Raw genomic sequence first — 24,142 nt, 5'->3', positions numbered from 1 at the left:
AATTGAAAGCAGAGTGTATAAATGGAGTATAATCCAAATAGTTCAGTTAAACCCGCGGTCAATGGGAGAACTATAAAATTAATATTTCAAAGCGTTACTCAAGACCAACGGACTTACAGTGGGAGATGTTGAAATATACAACTGTGGAGATGGTATATCTAAAATTACGCAGAGGTATGGAGAGTGTATTTAACGCAGATCAATTGAACCTGAGCTAGCCATTTTTATAAATTATTGGTGAATCAAATAGTAATGTAGATCAAAGTATGAAATTAATAAATTCTTAGTGGGTATACTCAGTACAGGAAGTCTAAACAGCCGAGATGGGCCCCCTACGAGGTGAAGCTACAATAAAGTTTTTAAAAATAGGTTTAAATTTAGTACAATTTAAATTAATTTGAGTATTTAGACAGTGAGAGTTTCCATTTGTTTCCTTTGTAATCTCCAAATCTTTAAATAAAATATAATTCCAATAAATCCAACTCCAAGTAGTTTTTCTTTCTACTAATGTCATGCAAAATAGATAAACAAGTATTCATGTTAAAATTGTGTTTACTGGATAATGTCTTTACTGGATAAATCAGTGTTGACCAAAACTTGAAGATGGTCGTTTTGGTCAACACTGGTCGTTTAAAATGTTCTGAAATTCTAGTAGATAACTTTCTAATGGTTTTACCTACATAAGAGGTATCACAATCATTACATTTTAATTTATAAATACCACTTTTGTCAAGTGTGTTCATCCTATCTTTGGTGTTGAATTAAAAGGAACCTAAAGTGTTGTGTGACTTGAATTTTGATGTTTTCAATTGTAAAAGTAAAAAGTTTAGATATTTTATTGGAAATGTTGCTAATATAAGTAAAGGAGAAATATCTGATGTTATTTGAAGCATTATGTTGAAGAAAACATTGTGATGAATATGCAAGCTTTTCTGCAATTTTTAGTTTAGCTCTATTTAGAAGCTTATGGATAATGTTGGGATCATAACCATTATTGAAAGCAATTTGCTGGAGAGTATTAAGTTCTAAATTAAAGTTATCATTAGAAAGTGGAAATTTGAGTAGCCTATGAATGTAACTATTCAAAGCAGCCATTTTATGTTGGGTTGGATGATTAGATGGTTCATGTATAACATGATCTGTTTGGGTAGTTTTTCTATAAATATTGTACTCTAGAGAATCTTTATTACGAGATATAGTCATATCCAGGAAGTTCAACTTATTGCCAGATTCTGGTTCCAGTGTAAAAGAGATGTTAGGGTGGAGGTTATCAAGATCATCCAGAATCTGTAAAGCATCATCTTGGGTTCCCTGTATAAGAGCTATACAATCATCAACATATCTTGACCAAAAAACTATTTTGCTGTTGTTGTTAACAAATTGTTGTTCTAAGCTGTCTAAGAAAATATCAGCTAGAAAAGGTGATAATGGAGATCCCATTGCTAAACCTGTTGGTTGTTTATATATTTTTTGATTAAATTGGAGGAAGTCCTGATCAAGACAGAATTTGAGTAAAGTTAAGATAGCATCTGTGTCTTTTGCTGGTATGTTGCAATTGTTTATAAGGTTGTGTTCATCTCTTGGTACAGAAGTAAACAAATTGGAAACATCAAAAGAAACTGCTTTTTATTTGATTAAAGTACTATTACAAACACATTCATTACAAATATTTGTGCAATGTTTATATATTTTCCACATTTAACACATGAATACTTGGTCAGACGGTTCTTTTCTCTGTCGCAGTAACTGCAGCGTCCCCTTTGTTGGCCAATATTACCAGCAGGAGGCGGTAGTGGATCTTTATATTCAATCAAATCTGTAATTCTTAATATTATTGATAATAGCAAACCAAAATAGTAGCATGAGAATAAAAATGATTATCAACTAATTGTCTAGCTAAACTTTGTAAAAAACTGTTCTCCTGATTACATTATCAGGATTGTTGCAATGAACAATGACATTCGCATTAGTACCTGCAATATTTAGCATCAAATAGAAAACTGAAACCTATTATTGGCCATTTCCTGGTATTTCTTGCAGTGTTATAGAAAGCACACAGCTTGTCCACGGTATCAACATCCCCTTTAGTAGTATTATAATCCATTAGGATTTCGGGTTTACTTATTACTTCATCTATTTTATTATCATAATGAAGACTGGACGTTTTTATTTTGCTTGGGTTTGTAGGACACATGAGGCCAAACTAAACTACTGTTAACAAACCGTGACCTTGGGGGATTGAGAAACTTCTGCTTTGTTTTTAAGAATTCTACAAACTAACGTCAGTTTTTTCGTGTACAATGACTCTAACAGATTCATCTCTAATAGATTCATCCTTGTGAATCAGTTATCGGTAGTAATATTCCTTCCCGATCCATATATGAGTTCACATAATCTCAACACTACCGCATTGGGAAAGTTGCTAACAGCATCAGGGCCATCAGGATGCTACACACACTTCAAGATTTGAAGTAAAGTCGCATCAACTAGAGCAAAAATTTTAATCCCATATTTGTTGGGTTTATTTGAAATATATTGCCTAAATAAGCAACGCCCTAGAAACGCTTCCAGTTTCTCATCCACTGTTACCAAATGAAAAGGACTGTAAGCAGTTTTGCAGTTGGTAACGAAGGCATAAAATATTTTCTTCTTGCATTCTTCGCCAGTTTCAGAATTGTCGAATCTTAAGAACCGTAAAAAAATTGATACCTGTTTAGAGACACAAGTCAAAATAACTCCACCCCTGTTCCTTAGGTATTGTATAAGTCTCGTAAATTAAAGCGACTTGATTTTAAGATGCCGGCTAAGTACAATAATCCAAAGAGTGCGTAGTCCGTAGGTGATGCATCTCATTCACGAGAATAATTGGATGCAGTTGAAGCAATATGCTGTTTTGTATATTTGACAATAATTTTTGGATGGATCTTTCAATATTTTAGTTGAAGATTTCGGACCAGATACATGTTTCAATAAATTTACAGAATTATCTCTTTCTTTCTTCTACATAATCTTCTTCTTGGTAATCATCATCATCATAGAAAGGTTCTTTTTCCTCATCATCTTATAATGCTTCCTACACCAACTTTTGAAGGCGTTTCTGCTCTGATTCATTCGTCATCTGGAAAAAATAAATTTAGTCAAAAATTGCGTTACCTTTTTATTATTTGCAAAAGATTATTTGTTTATAAAAATAATTGATTTTAATTGTAAGATTATACAGAAAAAAGATTGATTTACAAATGAATATGATGGCAATATATGCTCACATACTAACTAGAATAATATAAGTAAAAAAAATATGATCTTACCTTTTGTTAATTAAATACTCCAATAAATATAAAACCAGTTGCGCCAATACACGCGCGCGGACTCTCAATCCTCAATTGGAAACAAGTTAACATACTAACTTCTCAGTCTAGACTGACATAAAGCAGCCAAGAGAATGAAAACTTACAAAGCAGCTACAGAAAATAGTAGGAGGTATGCGAGAAATTCTTTATTTTAATCAAACGAGGACTGTGAATCCGCGCGCGTGTAGAGGAAGGTTAAGGAATATTCTTGTTGAATAGATGCCTATTTAATTTTTTTTGTGAACACTGCTTACCATAAGTAAAATAAGGCATTCCGAGAAAATAAAATAAAATGAATAAACATAGGTAAGTAAATGAGTTAAGATGTAGTTATTCTCATACTGTAAAATTTGTGCACAATCTTTGCTGTATCATTATCTGGATATAACTTAAATTTAATGACATTGACGAGTCATATTCTTGTCGTTTGAATAATAACCAATAAAGTAATAATAAATAAAAGAAGGCTTACTTATAGCAATTATCATCAGAAATCCGGGAACTGCGAAAGCCAAAGGAAAACAGTTCTCATTACCGAAGCAGTGTACATCATTTCTTAAAATGGGAGTAATTAAAGTTGATAATAAACTTCCAGCATTGATAGAGAAGTAAAATAATGAAAAAAACTTCTCTACTTCCTTCGCCTGTTGGGGTAAGCGAAACTGGTCTCCTCCAAACGCTGAGACGCATGGTTTAATACCACCGGTGCCTATGGCTATGAGCATTAGGCCCAATATTGAGAATTCCTAAAATTTGATTATATTTTTATAGTGCCAATAAAAATCGTAGGGAACATATATATATATATATATATATATATATATATATATATATATATATATATATATATATATACTGAAATAAAATTACCTTCAGTCTTTTACAATACCAGAAGCTATTTTTGGGTTTCAAATATACAAGGCATAAATAACAATAAATAGTTAATTATTTTATGTATGTAAATATTTAAATGGGAATAAGCGACAATTAAAGGTTAAAGTAAGTTTATTGACGTTTAAATTTTAAATATTAATTACTTAAAAATGCCACAAGAAAATATCTTCAGAACAAACATCTTTACCGATGCATCTAAATCTACTGATGGCATTGGCTGTGCTTTTGTTACTCCAACGTCTACTTTCAAATTTAAACTACCGCCTAGCTCACGTGTTTTCACCTCTGAACTGTTTGCTTTGTACCGTGCCCTAAAACATGCAAACCTCTCAAGAATTTCAAAACCTCTGTTTCTCACTGACTCGCTCAGCTCTCTTCTTGCAATACAGCATCTGTATCCTAAACAGCCATTGGAGCAACTAATCAAAACTGAACTACAAATCGCCCAAGAGAACCACATAACTCCTAAATTTATATGGATCCCATCGCATATAGGAATTATCGGCAATGAAGGGGCAGACAGTAGTGCTCGCGATGCAGCAATAAGTGCGGAATCTGAATTAGTGCGTGAGAGTGTGTGTAAAGATCTCAAATTGTTTTTTAAACAAAAAGTGATGGGTCAGTGGCAGCGCGAATGGTTTCTATCGCAATCTAAATTAAGATCGCTAAAACCAGATACACGACAGTGGAAAACTAGTGCTAGCACACGGTTTATTCAAACGGTTCTAACGCGCCTACGTATAGGACACACTAAGATAACACACTCGTATTTACTTTCGGCCAGTGAGCGCCCGCTGTGCGACCTATGTGTTACGCCTCTTACCGTCGTCCATTTGTTAATCGAGTGTCCAAAATACCATAGAGAACGTTCCATAAACAATATACCAAATACTCTACCAGAATTATTAGGAGAAAACTGTCACGTAAAAAACTTATTAAATTACCTAAGGTCAATTAATATCTTGTATCAGATTTAAAGTTTTGTTTACTGAGTAATGCCGCTAATAACCTTTTGGTGGATGCGGAAATATTTCTTCTTAATAAAAAAAAATATCTTCAGAACAATATTTTATGTATAATTTGGATGTCACAGCTAAAATGATGTAGATAAGATGAAGCATTACACAACTTATAAATTTTAAATTTTCGAAGTAGGTGTTGCATTAAATTCATTATGCAGTTCATTTTATGTTTAATTTGAGATTTAAAAGTATTTAATTGGCAAATAACAAAATTATTTAAGAATGGGACGCCGAACTTAGATTAGTGAAAGAAATTTAATTATTACTCACCATAGAAATGGATATAGCCAAAGAGACATATCCAAAATGGTAAATAACAGTTTAGTACTTTTTTTTGAGCAGTGTAGTCATGTTATAAGAAGTGAAGAATTAATATTAAGAATTCTTAAAATATTTTGTGTTCAAATCAATATTATAATAGTATCAAGGTATTGTAATATATAGTCCACATTTTACAGATCTTTATATTTTGCAAGTTAAATATAAATCAATAAATGCCGGATAAATATGACGTCAACTAAGATCTTAAGTATGCTAGACCAGGGAAATAAGCAAAAAAAGTACCCTGTTTGTGACACTCGTCCAGCCAGGCAATCGACAGTTGTTTTGAGTGGTATGGACCTCTATAACAAGAACCTATATGTTTCCTGCAGTCGATTTTTTGGACTTGATTAATTATTAACAAATTAAGGTCAAAAAACGGTAAATTTTCGCTTTTTTCGTCTATTAGCAAAAAGTAAAGCGTTTGAAACAAATATGAGAGGAGAAAAAACTTATAAGTCATATAAAAACCTTCAAAATGGCATTTTCTTAACGATCCTATTCTTATTTGTTCCTTAGAAAGTTGCAAAATAAGTCAAAAATTTCGGTTTTTTATAAATGTTCACAAACTAGGCAAATAAGAGAGAGCTAAAAATATTTAATTTTTTTGGTATATTGGTAAACGAATATTCTGGGCGTTTAGGTAGTCTAACCAACATCAAGGGCTTAGCAATAAAAACGTTACCCTATATATATATATATATATATATATATATATATATATATATATATATAAATATATATATATATATATATATATATATAAATATATATATATATATATATATATATATATATATATATATATCGCACCTTGAAAACCATATGGCAATATCTGCAGTTTTTTCGTAAAGTGACTTTTTAATGCAGTCTAATAGAAAAAAAATCTATTTTTTAATGCTATTTAGCAGCATCTGCAACGAATTTTAAATTCGGCACCAGAAAGATACGTCCTTACGGATTTTGTAAAAAATCTATTCATCTTTTTATACCATCAGGCATTAACTGCAGTTGTTGCTCTATGGTTCTGAAATAGGAACAAAAACTCAGATCCATCTGGCAATATCAGCAGTTAATGCCAAATGGTTTTTCAAGCCTGGCAAAAATGTAACATTGTCTGTAACTACTTTTATCTGTTGTGTTGTGAGTGTTGTGAGTAAACAATCGTTTTTAATTTAGTTAAACGTAACATCCCGTAGTAGCAGCTTGCCTAGTACTTCACGAGTACTTTTAGCACATGAATTTGACATCCCCTATGAGAAGGTAACTACGTAACAATTTTTTCCATTTATACCACTGAGGAGCACGGGCGTCTCTCGCTCAATTACGTGAGGAGATGGAGTTTACACGCCTTCTTTTTGTACTGCATTTTATGCGCTCCCTCTAATATAACGTTCTTTAAATCAAAATTGTTATTACCTTAGGTTAATTTTTTTCTTGCAGTTTGAGTCAGTGGAAACGAAAAACATTACGGTTGATTTAATCACTACTATACTTGAGGAAATGAGAGGAAATGAGGGCACCAACACGGTTATTAAATCATACAACATTAGTGATCAAAATGAAATATCTGTTTATAACGATCCAAGTGATATTCAACCGTCATCAAAATCAAGTGATAATGACGAAATATGCTCATCCGAGTCATTATTTGGAGAACTCAGTAACGACGATCGTACCTGGCACCCTCAAACCAAATCGAATTCACCTTCGGATGAAAACACAGCTGAGGAAATTTGTCCAAGACTGAATAGTGTTACTGATTCTAATACTCTTAAAAATAAAGGTGCTGTGGAGATAAGCCCTCAAAAGAAAAGTAGAAAGAGGAAATGTCAACCGGAGGAATGGGGCAAAAATAAAAGAAAGAAATTACACAATTCAGGAATGGATTATGTTAATGGCAAAACTATGGAATGGAAAAACTAATGTGAAATATAGAAGAGTAAATCCAGACAGTAATCGTGAAGCAAACTATGCCTATTTCTTCGAAGTGGAAGGCAAGAAACAGAGTGTGTAAGCACAATTTTATTGCAACACTGGGAATAAGCGACAAGACTGTAACAAATATACAACGTCGTACTGTAGATGGGTTTATCCCAAAAGACAAGCGAACAAGACAAGAGGAACTCACAAGAATGGAAAAAGAATGGACGAAGTCGTGAAACAAAACATAATGAGTTACATCGAATCCATTCCTAGAGTGGAATCTCACTACTTAAGAAAAAAAAACTACCAGAGAATTCGTCAGTGGTGACAAAACTCTGGCTGATATTCATCGCGATTATATAAAATTTTGCGAAGAAAAAGGTTCGGTGTTCAGAAATTACGTTACGTTTAGGGCCATATTTAACACGGAATTTAATATAAGTTTCTTTAAGCCCAAAAAAGACCTCTGCTTGATATGTGAAAGTTACAAAAATTTATTAGATAAAACTACATTAGAAGCAAGCAGCCTATAATACTCACCATCAAGAAGTGGAACTTAGTAGAAAAGAAAAAGAAAATGACTCAAAATCTGCAAAATCCAATACTTGCATCACTGCTTGTTTTGACTTACAAGCCATATTACCGACACCTTCAGGCGATGTCTCTTTATTTAATTGTAAAAGGAGATTATGTATCAACATTTAATTTTACAATTTTTGACCTGACTACAAATGCAGGACACTGCTACTTTTGGTTCGAGGGAACTGCTAATCGTGGTCCAAACGAAATAGCCTCATGCCTGATACAATTTCTGAGCCAGAGAACAGGAAATAATATTATATTCAGATAACTGCAGTGGGCAAAATAAGAATAAGTATATTGTCTGTCTTTATCTCTATGCAGTACAGAAATTAAACATACCTAAAATTACTCACAAATTTTTGATAACAGGTCACTCCCAAAATGAGGGAGATAACATGCATTCTTTGATTCAGAAACAAAAAAAAGGGCATTAAAAGGAGGACCAATTTATGTGCCTGCGCAATGGGTCACAGTAGTTCAAACAGCGAAAAAAACAAGTGAACCTTACAAAATAAATGAAATGTCTACATCGGATATATTGGACTTTAAAAATTATGTAAGGAAATGGGGAACAATTATAATATTGACGAAGAAGGAAATCGGTTCGTCTGGAATGAGATTCAGATAATCAAGGTGGAAAAGACACTTGAAAATAAGTTTCAGGTTAAGACAAGCTACAATGATACTGAGTTCAGAACCATTAATATAAGGCGAAGACAACGAGGGTTGGTGGCTAGTATGGAACTAAGTAAAGCATATTCACATCCACCACGAATATCCAATCTAAAAAAAACAAGATCTGCTCTCACTGTGTAAGGCTAATGTTATTCAAGAGCACTACCATAGGTTTTATGAAGATATGCATGTGAACAATGGAACAGTAGAAACCAAACAAACAGAATACAATATGCATGATTTTGATTAAGTATTAAAACCAAAAAATTGTAATAAAAAAGTACAATCTTAAATAAAAAAAACTTTTATTTGATATGAATTTTTACAGCATCATTTTCCAAAATTGATATATATTTTAAAACCATATGGCCGTATGTGCTAAAATACCTATTTGCTGAAATAAATTTCACATACTCCTTACTGCATATAAAAATATGCAAAATTTAAGACAATTATGCTAGATGCCAGGTTTGTAGTTTAATTTTTGGAATAACAGTAAATAATATTAAGTTTAAAAAAAATTGAAAAGCTCATAACTCAACATTATGATTGTTGCAGTTACTGCCCTATGGTTTTCAAGGTGCGATATATCATATAGCAGGTATGTTAAACGCTTTGCACATGTGTTGAAACAATATATTCACACCAAATAATAAATACAAACTGACGCAGGTGAAACAAAAATCCATTATTACTTCTTAAAACTGCGGTAAAATCATATACTACAAAAATTTAATAGAATTTTTTTTATAGAGATATGAAACGAATACTTACAGCTTTAGGTAACCCTATGGGATCAGTAGCTGATAGTGCAAGTAGAATACATCCAGCAGCATATAACATCGAAACATAAAAGATTGTATTAAATTTTCCTAAAAAACTGTCTGAAATGATGGCACCAACAATTGGGAAAAAATATGCAGACATAGAAAACGTGTGGTACGTTACTAACGATTTTGCTTCAGAAAACAGGAGTATATTCCTGAGATATAGGATAAGGACGGCTGGAAAAGAAAAAAATATATTACAAATGTAAATTTTAAAAACTTTTAAAGGTGAGGGAGTCAGTATCTAGTAAATATCTTTTTTGACTGTGGTTATAAAACATTAAGCTACTTAATATTACTTCTCCAGACTCAATTACAATTTCTCACAGGCATTGTCCTATGATTTGTGTAGACGGCTAGCTTGTATTATTATTTATATACATTATATTTCTGCCATCTGCTGTTTTTCTTATGGAATCCACATACACTACAATTAGAGTGTATAGTGAAAAATCAAAATTCAATGTTTTTTATTTTATTTTTGGTATTACTGCTATAACAGAAAGATGGTTTTAGATTTAATTTCCATGTAGGGCATCTGCCATCCGCTTATATGTATTTCAACCTTATTAGATATCATCAGAGCGTCATATGCAGAGGCTCTGAATCGAAATAAAATATTTCCCATCATGGTACAATAATTATAAAGATAATTATTTACAGACGCTATAGTGCCATCTAATAACAATATTAGAAATCCTAAGATTTCCTACTTAAAAAAAAACTAAATTAAAATTTTTACCACTGCGCTTTCCACAAATTTCAAAGCAGACAGATTGATGAATTAGTCGACAAGGGAATCTACAACTTGCATTACACGTGTCATTTATCGCGACAAAAAATATTGAACTAGTTTCTAGTACTCTCGACTGAGTAAAGAAATAAAACAGAAAGACAGTTTTAGATTTAATTTCAATGCAGAGCATCTGCCATCTGCTTATGTGTATTTCTTAATATACTCTTCGAAATATAAAGTGACTAGGAAAATGTTTAAAAACATATGATTTTACCATTTTAATTAGGAATAGCTACAGTTTTACTTTAAAATAGGTTCATTTGACCCCTTTTCAAAATTTTGAGAATTATTTCCGTGGAAGTCGCAACGTCATATAAACTTGTTTTAAAGTAAAATTGTGCCTTATTCGTAACAAAAATAGTAAATTGCATTAAGATGCCACAAGAAAATAGCTTTAGAGCCAATATTAAACATATATTAGTGTAACAGAGGTACTTTTAATTTTTTTTCTCTTATAGGTCTAGAAATATAATAATCAATGTATGTAATCAATGTAATGATAATCAATATCATCATAAACTTCGCTTCGCTTGGACAATAAATACATAATTCTAATAATTTTTAATAAAGACCATATTATAAGGTAAGTGTGATCGTTTCTTTTTGTTTGGGACATATATTGGCTTAGGAAAAAATTAAACCTCTTTGACCTATTTTTTTATTTTTGTATGAATCCTTTAACATCTAGGATCCTCGAGTTTTCCTTGTCGCTCAGTTAAACAGAGAAGGTGGCACCATTTTTTTTTGTAGTTAAATATTTGTATCTACTTTTCATTCAGTTATTATGATTGTCTTCTTTTACTTTCCTTCTGACTTGGTTTTATATCAATGTTTAAGTAATCCTAGTCTAGATCTATTACTGCCACTACCCACTTCCCAACGCTCGGCGTTTTGCCCTTCAAACCATCTGAGAGCTGGTTACATTGTGAACGTCTTTAAACTTAAGTTTCTTTGTTTAACTTAAACTTAAAGGCAGAATATCTCATTGGGTTTAAGTTACCCAAAATAGTATTCAACTTCTTTTCCTCCTATTTATTCATCCAGGTTTATTATACGTTACAATCTGAAAGTTATATCGTTTTCCGTAGATGCTGTTTTCATAGACTGCATCAAGTATCTGGTAGCAGGTAGATACTCTTAGGGTGCGTTCATTACGGAGACCCTGACAGTAAAGTGAACACTCGAATTTATTATAATGCATTTATTTTACCTGGCGATCGATACGATGCTCGGAGAGAGGGTCATAGCATCGATCGTAGAGTACTAGGCTCGAGGATCGAAAAAATACTAAGCTTGAATACTATACTATTGTCCAAGTCTATGGTCCGGTACCTGGATCGAGGCTGGGCGCTGCGTGTTGACGGTGAACGCTGGCAGTTTTAAAATAATACATTAATTTTACGTGGCGATGATAATAGGATACCATCCTATGGTCCGATCGAGGGTTGGCGCCTCGTTATGAGCGCACACTCAGACGATCCCGCTATGGGACAGATCTACTTCGGGAATATATAGGATGAGATTTTGTATATATTATGTTGACCCTACGTTACTTATTTCTTTTAATTTAGTCAGACTCTTTTGATCCATGTTTGTAAGTATGCCACATTGTCTGTTATTTCTTTTCCAGTTAGTTTATTTAGTTTCTTGTGGAGAAAATTGACAGTATGTTTTTTTTGTAAATCTTCTATCTCTTTACATGTTTCTGTAAGTCACTTCACTTTTGTCTGCACTATCTTCCTTCTTATTTTTTTTGTGAATCTTTTTATATTAACCGTTATCTTTATTTTTGTGTTGTCTTCTTAAATTCATTCTTTCTAATATTTCCTTAATCATCCATGGTTTTTTTGCCTGTTGTTTGCGGTTTTTATATTGTCTTCAGTTTGTTTAATTTTTATATTTAATTCAGTCCACAGCTTGTCAGGATAAGATTAATTATAAGTATTCTATAAAAACAAAAATAAAATTACACAAGTAATCTTTCCTTAAAACACCGGCAAATAAATTTATAGGCGTCTTATAAAAAATTTTTGTGATGTATAAAGCATTTAGTTGTGATACAGGATGAACGACAATGTGCAAACCGCAAAGGACATAGGCGATCCGTTCCTGAAGTCAAATAAAGTGAGCAAATCTCCGATAAGAAAATCAATTTTATTTAAGAAAATACCACTACTTTGCAAATAAGTACCATGCAACAACCATCGAGAAATACAATTTCGTCTAGCGAATCACAAAGCAATGACAACTGGACAACAAACATTATACTGACTCAAGAGACAGAGTCGACTGACAATCACCACGAACAACCAGGTAACTCTTTTGTTTCTAATCATGCTTCTTCTTCTTTTTATTAACCGTCACAACTATATAATATTACTCCTCAAGTTAGCCATAAAAATCAAGAGCAAGAATGGAAAACTGTTCAATCCCGCAATCCCGCAAAAGAGCAAGAAATGACAACCCTAAAGACGATAAACAACTTAAACAAATAATATTATATATAAGTGATTACTGGCTCAAAGCACCTACAACGATGTCTAATAGATTTGCTAGCTTAGATGAAGTACCTGATGAGACCAACCAAATCGGATCTGGTGAAGATAAAAAAGGTATTCAACTCCCACCCATATTTGTTACAGACGTAGGTGGTATACGACCTATTAGACATTTGTTAAGAACAATATTCCCATTGGAATACTCCATGAAATGTCTTTATAATAACCAAGTAAAAATCCAGCCGATAACCTCTGAACAAAACCGAAACATAAAGAAAGCACTCAATGAGAAAAATACCTACTATTATACTTACCAAACAAAGGAAGAAAGAACATTTCGAGCGATGCTTTGTAATATGCACCAAATAGCAGATAAAGATGCTTTAATACATAAGTTAGAAAAAATGGGACACGAAGTAACTAATAAAGGTAATATATATAAGAATGAATCCAAAACAGCGCTTTCACTTTTTTATGTAGAGCTAAAAACTAAATCGAATAATGCAGACATATGAAGTATGTATCAGTACATTGGTACATTGGTACCCCAATGTACCAATTTTAAGGGCTGCAGCGTATACAAAAAAATGCCAAAAGAAAAATTCCCCCAACTTGGGAAGGAACCAGAGGCTCATACAACAGGCCCCAAAGAAATTAGCAATCAAACAGTAATTCCTGTTGTTTTTTATGCTTAAAAAACTTCAGGAAATAGTTAAACTATTAAAATCACAAACCAACAAAGTGATGTCGGCTCAAACCATTTAACTACATATGCCAACCATGAAAACCTGATGGGAAAACTAATGGAGAGAATGTACACTTTGCTTAATCTCCTTACATCTATGATTTCCAAAATGCACTAATGCAACACAGACTTAAAATAGCCGTCTGGAACTCAAATGGCCTAACGCAGCATATCCAAGAAATCAAAATTTTTCTCGACGAGAAGAAAATTGATGTTATGCTTATATCAGAAGCTCACATAATAGAAAAAAATTATATTAAAATTTCAAAATACATTGTTCACTACACAAAACATCCAAACAACAAAGCACACGGTGACACAGCTATCATTATCTAAATAAATATAAAACATCATGAGTTAGATAAGTTCAGCGAAAAGTACCTATAATCAACTAACATTGTCCTTGAAGACTGGCTAGGCAACCTTACCTCATCTGCAGTCTACTGTTCTCCTAACCAGTCCAGTAAGAAAAACAACTTTAATACCTACTTTAGTTCTCTTGGACACAAATTCATAGCAGGAGGAGACTTTAACTGCAAACATCACCACTGGGGCTCTAGGATAATCACAACAAGACGTATACAACTCCTGAAATCAATAATGGGAAACAACCTACAAAGTATATCTACAGGAGAACAAACTTATCGGCCTACAGATCCAAATAAAACACCAGATCTCTTAGATTTCTGTTTGATTAAAGGTATATCTCTTAACTACTGCGCAATAAAATCATGTTTCGCCCTGAGTTTTGGGACCTCATGGGACCTTTCGTCAGACGATTCTTCCATTCTAATTGACCTAGACTCCAAAGTCATACTCAGAAGTAAGTTTCCAATCCTAACCAATAACCAAACAAACTGCAACATATTTCTGGAACAACTGAAAACGCTGTACAATATCTTACTACTTCCATACAAAAGTCAGGATGGAGTGCTACTCCTTCACAGACAATATGGAAGGAATGCATAAATTGTTCACTGAGTGCAAAAAGCTTAATTGAACAGAAAAGAAAACTAAGGAGAAAGTGGCAAAATACACACGCACCTAATAACAAACCAAACCCAAACATAATTACCAGAAGACTTTAAAATTTGTTAAAAGAAGAACAAAATAAGGGATCCAAACTTATCTAGAAAATCTGACACTTTAAAGATACAAACTATTTATTCTGGAAAGTTACGAGAAAATTAAAAGAACCACAAGACGCCATACCTCCTTTAAAAAATGTCAAAGGTAAATGGTCAAGAACAGATGCAGAGAAATTCGAGACATTCGCAGAACATCTTTCGAAAGTATTTAGTCTATTTACTAGAGTAGTGCCTGTAGAACAAGAAGAATCATTTCATTATTTTCTTGTCGCTCCATATCAAAGGGAACTACCAATCTTTCAATTTAACATCAATGAAGTAAAACAGATAATAAAAAATGAGATAAAACTCAATAAGGCGCCGGAATACGATCTCATTACAGGTAAGATCCTTCAAGAACTTATCCATGATTGCTACAGAATAATTGCTATGATCTTAAATGCTATGTAAAGTCTGCACTACTTCCCTTTGCAATGAAAAGTGGTACAGATTATACTCATTCAAAATCCTGGTAAAGATCCAAAAGATGTCAACTCATACCGACCGATTAGTTTACTTCCAGTCATTTCTAAAGTTTTTGAAAAACTTCTGGTGAGAAAAATCATACCAATATTGGACAAAAAGTGTCTTATATCTGACCATCAATACGGATTTCGTAACCAACACGCTACAAAAGAACAAATTCATAGATTATACACAACAATAAGAACTAGTCTCGAAAACAAGCAATACTGTACTGCAGCCTTTTTAGATGCCTCTCAACCTTTTGACAAGTTGTGGCATACAGGACTTCTGTACAAGTTAAAAAAAAACCACTTACTTTAAACTGCTTAAACCATACCTTACAAAAAGGAGATATCTATTAAGGTATAGGCCTCACCTATACAAAACTCTACCCTATCATATCTGGTGTACCTCAGGCTGGTGTGCTCGGACCTACACCTATACTGCTTTCCTAACATCTCATAGTAATCCAGTAATAGCATGAGATATACTGCAAATACATCTAAACAAAACTAATGAATGGAGAATTAAAGTAAATCCCTCAAAATCCACACATATTACATTTACTCTAAAAAGAGGTATATGTTCACAAGTTAACCTCGATGAACATCCTTTACTCCAAAAGGAAGACGTAAAATATCTAGGCATTCATGTGGACAAACGATTAACATGGATCAAACATATAAGTATGGACGAAAAGACTACAACTAGGAATTTTATACAGAAAACTTCACTGAATGCTGGGAAAAGATTCACACATATCGATCGACAACAAGCTGCTGTTATACAAAGTTATGATAAAACCCGTTTGGTCATATGGTTCGCAGCTCTGGGGATCAGCTGCGAACAATACAAGATTTTTTTTCTGTAAACAATGCCTATATCTATACCCCCATGGAAAAAAATTATAGGACAAAAAAGAAAAATCGCTGTTGTTCCGGTTTTTTTTTCGCTTTTTTTTTTAATAAATTTTTGTCAAAAAAAAAATTATTTTTGATATATTTCGATAAGAAATTTAATTTTGAATAACTTTTCTGTAGATGAATATGTACTAAAGTTGCATAGAATTCACCTAAATACTCTCTAGTTTATAGGCACTACTTCAACCCCTTCTAAATAACCCCTTTAAATTGTAGGACTCCACGTTTTTTTTTTATATTTGGGGGCCCATTGATCATATGAAACAATAAAACTCCTTTAACATTATAATTACTTTTAGCTAGATTTTTTTAACATAATCAGCTAATTCGAGCCTCACATTTTTTTATTATATATTTACTGTATGAGGAGTAGATTTGATATTTATACACAATCTTCCTGCCCGAAAACCATTTTGTTTTTCTATTTCCTCATACACCGTCTCAATTCTATTCTTTATTATTTTGCAGTACAATCTCCCTGCTGAACTGGTGATGCTAATTCCTCTGTAGTCTTTTTGTCACGTTTATTTGGTTATACTGAACTTATTAGTCATTGGGACGCGCCGTGTCGGTAACGAGAAGTTCCGCGTCCATTTTTTTCTACGGGAGTACTATTCAGGAAACATCTCGCCCGCAAAATCTCAGATCGAGACTGTCTTTTATGACTTTCTCACATTTAGTTTTTAATTTGAAATAATTCTGGTAGATTATTAAAACATTAGATTGTATTGAAGTTAAACATATTGTAGCCTATCTAAATTAGTTTTTTTTGAAATATACTTACCTCGCATGCCATAGTAGCAGAATCGTTCGCAAAATTCATTGCTGACTATAAAGAATACTGACTTTGGGAAAGTAATTTTCTGCAAAAGAAGAAGAAGAGTTAGGTTTTTTAAGTGATTATTTCTTATCGTCCGGTATTATATTTTTGCACGGACCAGAAATATTTAGCGTGACTAGTGTTGGAAAATTCTCGAGAATAAAAAATTAGAGAATATTCTCGATATAGAGAATTTTCTGAGAATGAACCCTATGACTAGCTCAGGGATATTGTTAAAGATGAAATAGGATATTAGGAATCATGAAGTTATATACAAAATTATGGGACGAAACAACAGTGTTCTTTATATATATAAAAAAATACAAAAACAACAGAAAACATCATAAACTTTATTTGATAAAAAAATAAAATTTTCTCCTTAACAGCAAATAATGGATGTGATAATCTAATCAGAAAAAGATGAGGCCTCAGATTCAGAAACTATTTCTATCATTTGCTCGTCCTGGTCATCTACATTCTGCATTTTAATGTACTGATGAGGCAGGTCAGGGTTCACGAAGGGCTGTGACGCCAACTGATAATGACTTAAAATTCTCTAGACTTTTTAATCAGTTGTCTCAGGTTCAGAATTTGCTGACTTGTACCTTTTTTTTTATAAAGCTTGCTTATTCCTTGGATATTGTATGACGTAGTTAAGTTTTTAATCTGTTTTAATCAGAAATAATTAAAATATTAATTTATTGAAATATTATTTTCCGATTACCCGCTAATAAAGACCTAAATATAAAATGATGCATAATGAATGCAACATAAATAAAGTTCCTAAGACTAAAAATGTTATTACGAATATCATGAAGCAGGAATTAAATAATACAGTCACAATAAAAGATGATAAGAAAATGATACCTAAAATAGGTATGACACAAAACAGGACAAAAAGATATGAATTTCGAAAGATCTTACAGAAACTAGAAATCGTATTTGAGGGGTAGGTGTAGAAAGACATTTGTTAAAAAGAAAATACTACTAAAAATAAAACATAAAAAATAGTTATAAACTAATAGCCTTTGTCTATGTAATCGACTTAACATGTTTAATCTTACTGAACAGGTATACTGACCTCTGATTCTTTTTTACAAACCAACTAATTTTGCAGTCACAGGACTGTACTGAATTTTTATGTTTAATACTTTGTATAAGCTTCGAATATAAGTATTGTTAAAATTTATAATCGTCACTGAAATCGATCAAAGTGACAGACAACATGACAGAAAGTTTCTAGTGACAGAGTGTATATCTAAAGGGGCATTTGAATATAAAAATTCTGCATCAAAAAGCGTAAATCTGAATTATACAGCGTGGAACCCACTTATGTAATAACATATAAAATGTGCTGAGACCAATCAACTTTTAAATATAAATGTTTTTTTATTGTTACATTGCATGTTTACAATCTACCCTATACACACAGTAATGAGTAAATAGTCTGTAAGTAAATTAACATGAGTTAATTTACTTACAGACCAATGACATGACGGTTCTAAAGGTCGCGGCATATTATCGTGCACGTATAGTTTCCGGCACGCAGCGCTTCCACTCCAGCAATTGGGCTGCGCGTTCACATTTTCATACATAGAACGTATCAGTTTGGTTCGGTGAAGATATGATCTCGCTTTTATTGACAAAAATTATGTGCAATTGCTCTTCTACTTAACGATGAAGAATGAAAAACTGTGTTAAAAAGAAGGTTTGAAGTACATCCAATGCTAAGAGGAGGGAAGAAGGAATGTGAATAATGGACTTTATAGAGAGAATTAATTGATGACGATGAAAAATATTATGGATATTTTAGAATGAATAGAATTCAGTTTAAATATGTTTTAAATTTAATTTCACCTTCAGTTAAAAAACAAAATACTACATTTAACGAAGCCATACATATCAAACCAAAAAGTATTTTTAAAAAGAAGAGGTATCACTTCCGTACAAAAGACCTAATTGTTTATCACTCCCGTGATTAATTGTCACAAAGCAATAAAAACACATGCATAAATGACAAAATAGCCTCGAAAATTATTTTTTTAAATACTCTGTATCAAAATCAAACAAATACCTAAATAAACAAGGGGAAAACGACGGACATCTAATTCACATTATCCTTACCAACCGGTTACGGCCCGTTACGTAGCCGTCGGCATCAGTAAAGTATTGTTTTCAAATATACTGAACGGAAACGTTAAGTGTCTGAAACGCTATGTTCCGGACAGTGTGCGTTGTTCATATTTAAAACCATTTAAATTATATTTTTCGGAAACTAATCGTTATATGCTGGAAACGCAACGTCCATGATAATATGCCACGACCTTAAGTTTTATTGCATTATTTCAGTAGGTCTTCTGGCCATACTCTCTTCAATCTTCTTTCGGCAAGTGGTTGGGTGAATAAATATTTATCAGTTCGATGTTGTGATTAGTGGTGCGATTTTTATATTTTATTGAATGATTCTTTAATATGCCCGTAAGTAGTGGGATGTCCAGATCATTGTGAAGTGAGAATTTTGAAATGGAATGTTTGAAATATCTTCGTATTTAAAGGTTTACTGCAGCCCCATAGTTCTATTCCATATGCTTAATCTGGTATGTGTATAGCTTTGTACAATAGCAGTTTACTTTCAAGAGATAACTGAGACTTTTCGTTAAATAGCCAGTTCATATTTTTTAGTTTAAGATCTAGTTGTTTACGTTTAGTTTTAATGTGCTTTTTCCAATGTAAGTTTTTCATTATGTAGATTTTCTTATTGTAAAAATAATTTGCTAAAGATTTGGGTTATTTCAATTAATTCTTCAAGGAAAAGTAGAAGAAAAACAAGGACCAGGAAGGTTAAATATTTCCTGGCTAAAAAATCTACGTACGTGGTTCAATTCAAGAACCACAAATCTTTTCAGAGCCGAAGTTTGCAAAATACAGATTACCATGATGGTCGCCAACATTCGAAACGGATAGGCACTACAAGAAGAAGAAGAAGAAAAGTAATTTGTACTGATTTGCTGGCATTGACGCTACATTAGGATCGATGTCCACTGCCAAGATTCCCGTGTCAAAAGTAGCTAAGAAGGTATCATTGCTGGTTGGAACGTCTGCTGTAAATATCACATACAGAAGTGGACCTAGGACACTACCCTGAGGTACGCCAGATTGTATGATGTAATAGTTCGAGTAGCTATCTTCAATTTTGACTTGAAAGTAACGGTCAGTAAGATACGATTTTCATAACTTATTCATTTCATTCAAACACTCCATCGCAAAACTTTTTCTCTTCGAGAGTTGTTTTAATTATATTTACTATTCTGTGGCATTGTTGGATGGTCGATTGTTCACGTCTAAGTCCGAATTGGTGTTGTGGTGTAATTTCGTTTATGGGATATGAATTTGCTTATGTTGCGGGTTTACCAGGTTTCGAAATAATAGTAACTTGAGCAAATTTCCATTGTATTGAAAAGTAGCGAAGACGTAGTATGCTGTTATTGTGTATATTATTATTAATAACACTACTGCTTTTCTCGGTAGCTTTTGAAGTAATTCTCCTGTTATCAAATCATAGCTAGGAGTTTTCTTAGGATTTAGTATTTTTATTTATTGTCCAATCTCTGTCGGAGTAAATGTTGTCAGAAAAAGATAGTTGACATGGAGTTTCGAGGTATATTCTTGTATCATCATGTTCATCGTTATTGTTGTTTTTTCTGCGTTTGTGCGAGCTCAGGTCATATCTGTTTTTCTTAAAGGTGAATTTGTTATTGTCGGTTGTCTTGTAGCTTTCCATATAGAATGGTCTTTATGTGACAGGTTAGAAACAATAAACTGGAAGGAGTCGTTTTTTTTTCATGTAATGCTCTATTTAGTCTATGGCTTATCCTATTAAGGTCCGTTTTATTCAGTGGAGTTTTCCATCGTTGCCATATGCGTCGAGCTCTTCTTTTTTGCTACAAATTCTCTTATATGGAGGGGTATATTATGGTTTGCTTGCATATTTTTTTGGCGCTTTGGTGTTGCTTCTCATCCTGTTTTGTAAAACAGTTGTTGATTTACTGCTTTCTCTACATCTTGCTGCTTTTATTTTACCCTAATCGCTAGTTCAATCTTTGTATTTACAGAATTTTTATCTTTAGTTGTGAATTTGTGATATTCTTCATATTATGTGTGTACTTAAAGTTATTATTATAGTGCTGTGGTCTGATGCTAAATCGAAGTGTGACTCTATTACACTATTGTTGTTAGCTATTCCTGTTGTTACAGCAAAATCTACCAAATCTGGGATTAATAATTTTCCGGGGGAACCCCAAAATTGACAAGTTTGATAGTTATTTTGACAATTATCATTTGTGCTGTTTTTAAACGTAAATTTAAATGTAGAGGGTGAATTTACGCAAGTCCAGCATATTCCTTCATCTCTTTATGCTAGCATTTTTATGTTTTTAAAAACTCCTTAACAACCCGATCTTAACTAACAAACTATGTTATGTACTGTCTATTACGAATAATACAAGGTAAAATTTTAAAATTATTTGTAACGTTTGTTCAAGACATTAAAATAAATACTTAAAATGTTAAAGTTAAAGTCTCGTATAAAACTTGTCTCGAATCTTAATTAAAGTTTGAGGTGAAATATATTTCTGTAGTTATCCATTCTTTGAAGTCTCCAATGCTAGTTGGCTGTGTTGCCTATAATTTGTTCTTGATATAACCCAACGATATAGCTGGCGTTAACTCAATAGTACCTCTACGTCCAATCTATTTATTGGGAAAGAGTAATATGTAGGGTTACAGAAAAAAAACATATTAGACTTATTTACAATTTATTTTATTTGAACCTGTAACGAGTCCGCCACTTCAATAATTCTTTAATCACTTTTAAATAAAATTTTTAAATCCATATTCCATTAATATTTCTTAATTTTTAATTTCTAAGTTGGTATTAAACAGCGACTCCAAGCAGCAGTTTTGGCAGACATGCTCATCCGACTGGCAATTAGCGCTCACTCTGGTTCTATTTTTTGGGACGATAAGTTGGGTTAACTAAAAAAGTAAGTGGCGGAGCAGTGGTAAATTTGTTTTAAGAATAGTATTTTTTTGGGGAATAAGAAAAGATGAAAGAGTTTTAGTTGTTTTTTTTTTGTGTATACCGTTTGATTTATAGCCACTCTTAGCCGGTAAGTGGAACCAATCATCAATAAAAAGTATAAAAACCATCAGCCATTTTGATTTCTAAAATATGGTCATTTTTCCTTTGATAGTTGATATATGTATCTGTCATTTTTAACCTCATTTCATTAAGAACTATTCTAGATTTAGATATAGGAATGATATAAAATCATGTCAAGTTTTTATTTTATTTCCCGGCCTTAAAAACATATAATTATCTATCTTTAAAACTATCTTATTATCTATTAAGACTATATTATATAAAAATATTCTGTCTCATACCGGTCTTTCATATTCTAAAATATATCCTAAGCATGATTTTCGTTAAAATTATTTATTTAATCAATCCATTTTACATAAAATATTGTCAAACCATGCGAAAGTCACAATATTTACAAAATAATTAAAGTTTTTTGCTTTCATACAAGCTTCTCAGTAACTTTTTGTACTATCTTTCAAGGTTAATAAACCTTGTGTTTTTGCCTACTTTTTATTAAGAGTAAGAAGGAACTCTAACACAAGTGTTATTTTTAGCCTACTAAAGAAGTTAAAATCCAGAGTCAAGGATTCCTCATTTTTTTTTTTTGGGGGTTTATTAGAAGGAAAAAAGAATTGTTATTCCATACTGGGTTTGCGCCTTTGCTGTCACCCTTAGCTGTTCCTTCAGAGGTCCAGATCTTTATAAGACTATTCCCGGACAACTTCAGGGAACCAGCCGGAAAGCCCTCCCTCATTTAGAGTGTGGAACATTGCTCATTTTTATTAAGTTTTATTCATCAATTTTAATAATCTTTTTTATAATATTTTTGTTTCAAGCTTAAATCATAGTATTTCATTTAATAATAAAGACCCGTCATTTTTTTAAATAGTACTAAATCATATTTAAGGACTAAGTGTCAACTACAAGTTAAGGTTTTCAATCCTCTCTATCAACTCTGTTGTACGGTTTTATGTGTACACATTTAATCAGAGAGTTCGTTATTGATATTTTATTATTATATATTTAAACGTTTGGGCATCTATCCCTTCAGGATAGTGTCCTTATTACTTTATAAATACATATAATTGAAAGCCGAAGTACAGAGTTACATCTCTACTAGGCAAGTAAATTACCTTTTTAGGTAGAGTCATTAAATTTTTCTTATATTTTCTTATTTGTAAATTCAGATCATCAAGGATCAATTGTGTATAACCAGGGATTTTTTTTCAATATATAAGTAACTAGGTTAACTGTGTATAAATGGTGATGGCTAGCATATAAATTACTGTATATATTTGGATAGATATTAAATTTGTTGTGAAGACTAAATATTTCATTTCAGCAAAAAGGGTATACAGCTTTACAAGATACCTTGGAAGGTATATGTTAATACTTTCCTGGCGCCCAATCACATCTTAGAGCAACTTCCATAGTTTATCACTTTCATTTACATTATTCATGTATATATATATATATATATATATATATATATATATATATATATATATATATATATATATATACTTAATTACATGGTCATTCATTTTATGGTCTCTGTAGGGCATGCAAATTGACCGAATCCTCTTTTGAGTGTCAAGTAGTCACTCTCCGGCAAATTCCGCTAGCCAGCCGTAATTTATTTGTTTTTTTGTTACATTGGCGGTCTGTTGTAATTTGTTACATTATCCCAAATACTTTTATTATATTACACATACACACTTTTGTTATATTGGCGTCCAACGCCCCATATATACTTTTTGTTACAAACCTAGGACGACCGGTTTCGAATACTAAAATTTCATGTTTATCTTCAGGTTTTCAAATAGGTTAACTTAAATTTCAATGAATGTTTATACATTAAATACATTTACACAAAAACTAACACTAGACAAAGTACAAACAGTTTAAAATTATTTTGAAGCCACATTGTCGGCAAGGGCAGGAAATAGAATGACTGCTGGTCTTAACGGAAATGTTAAAGTGACATCTGACATATGACAACTTAGATAAGCAGTCACATTTATGGTGATCTGC

The 24,142-nt window shown here is 32.3% G+C and overlaps 1 protein-coding gene across 1 annotated transcript in view; it reads right to left on the bottom strand.

The window, feature by feature from the left end:
* Positions 1–18,202, bottom strand: part of LOC140447557 (peptide transporter family 1-like) — a 68,721-nt gene extending 50,519 nt beyond the window's left edge. Inside the window, exons 1-4 of the mRNA XM_072540270.1 lie at positions 18,050–18,202; positions 16,933–17,011; positions 9,545–9,774; positions 3,823–4,096 (exon numbers count right to left, since the gene is read on the bottom strand). Coding sequence (XP_072396371.1) covers positions 3,823–4,096; positions 9,545–9,774; positions 16,933–16,939 — 511 coding nt within the window. The 5' untranslated portion in view covers positions 16,940–17,011; positions 18,050–18,202. The remainder of the gene's footprint in view (positions 1–3,822; positions 4,097–9,544; positions 9,775–16,932; positions 17,012–18,049) is intronic.
* Positions 18,203–24,142: the final 5,940 nt, after the last annotated feature.

This window comes from Diabrotica undecimpunctata, chromosome 8, assembly GCF_040954645.1.
Source record: "Diabrotica undecimpunctata isolate CICGRU chromosome 8, icDiaUnde3, whole genome shotgun sequence".
Lineage (NCBI taxonomy): Eukaryota > Metazoa > Arthropoda > Insecta > Coleoptera > Chrysomelidae > Diabrotica > Diabrotica undecimpunctata.
The sequence above is the reverse complement of the archived record's forward strand: the minus strand, read 5'-3'. Positions and strand labels throughout refer to the sequence as shown.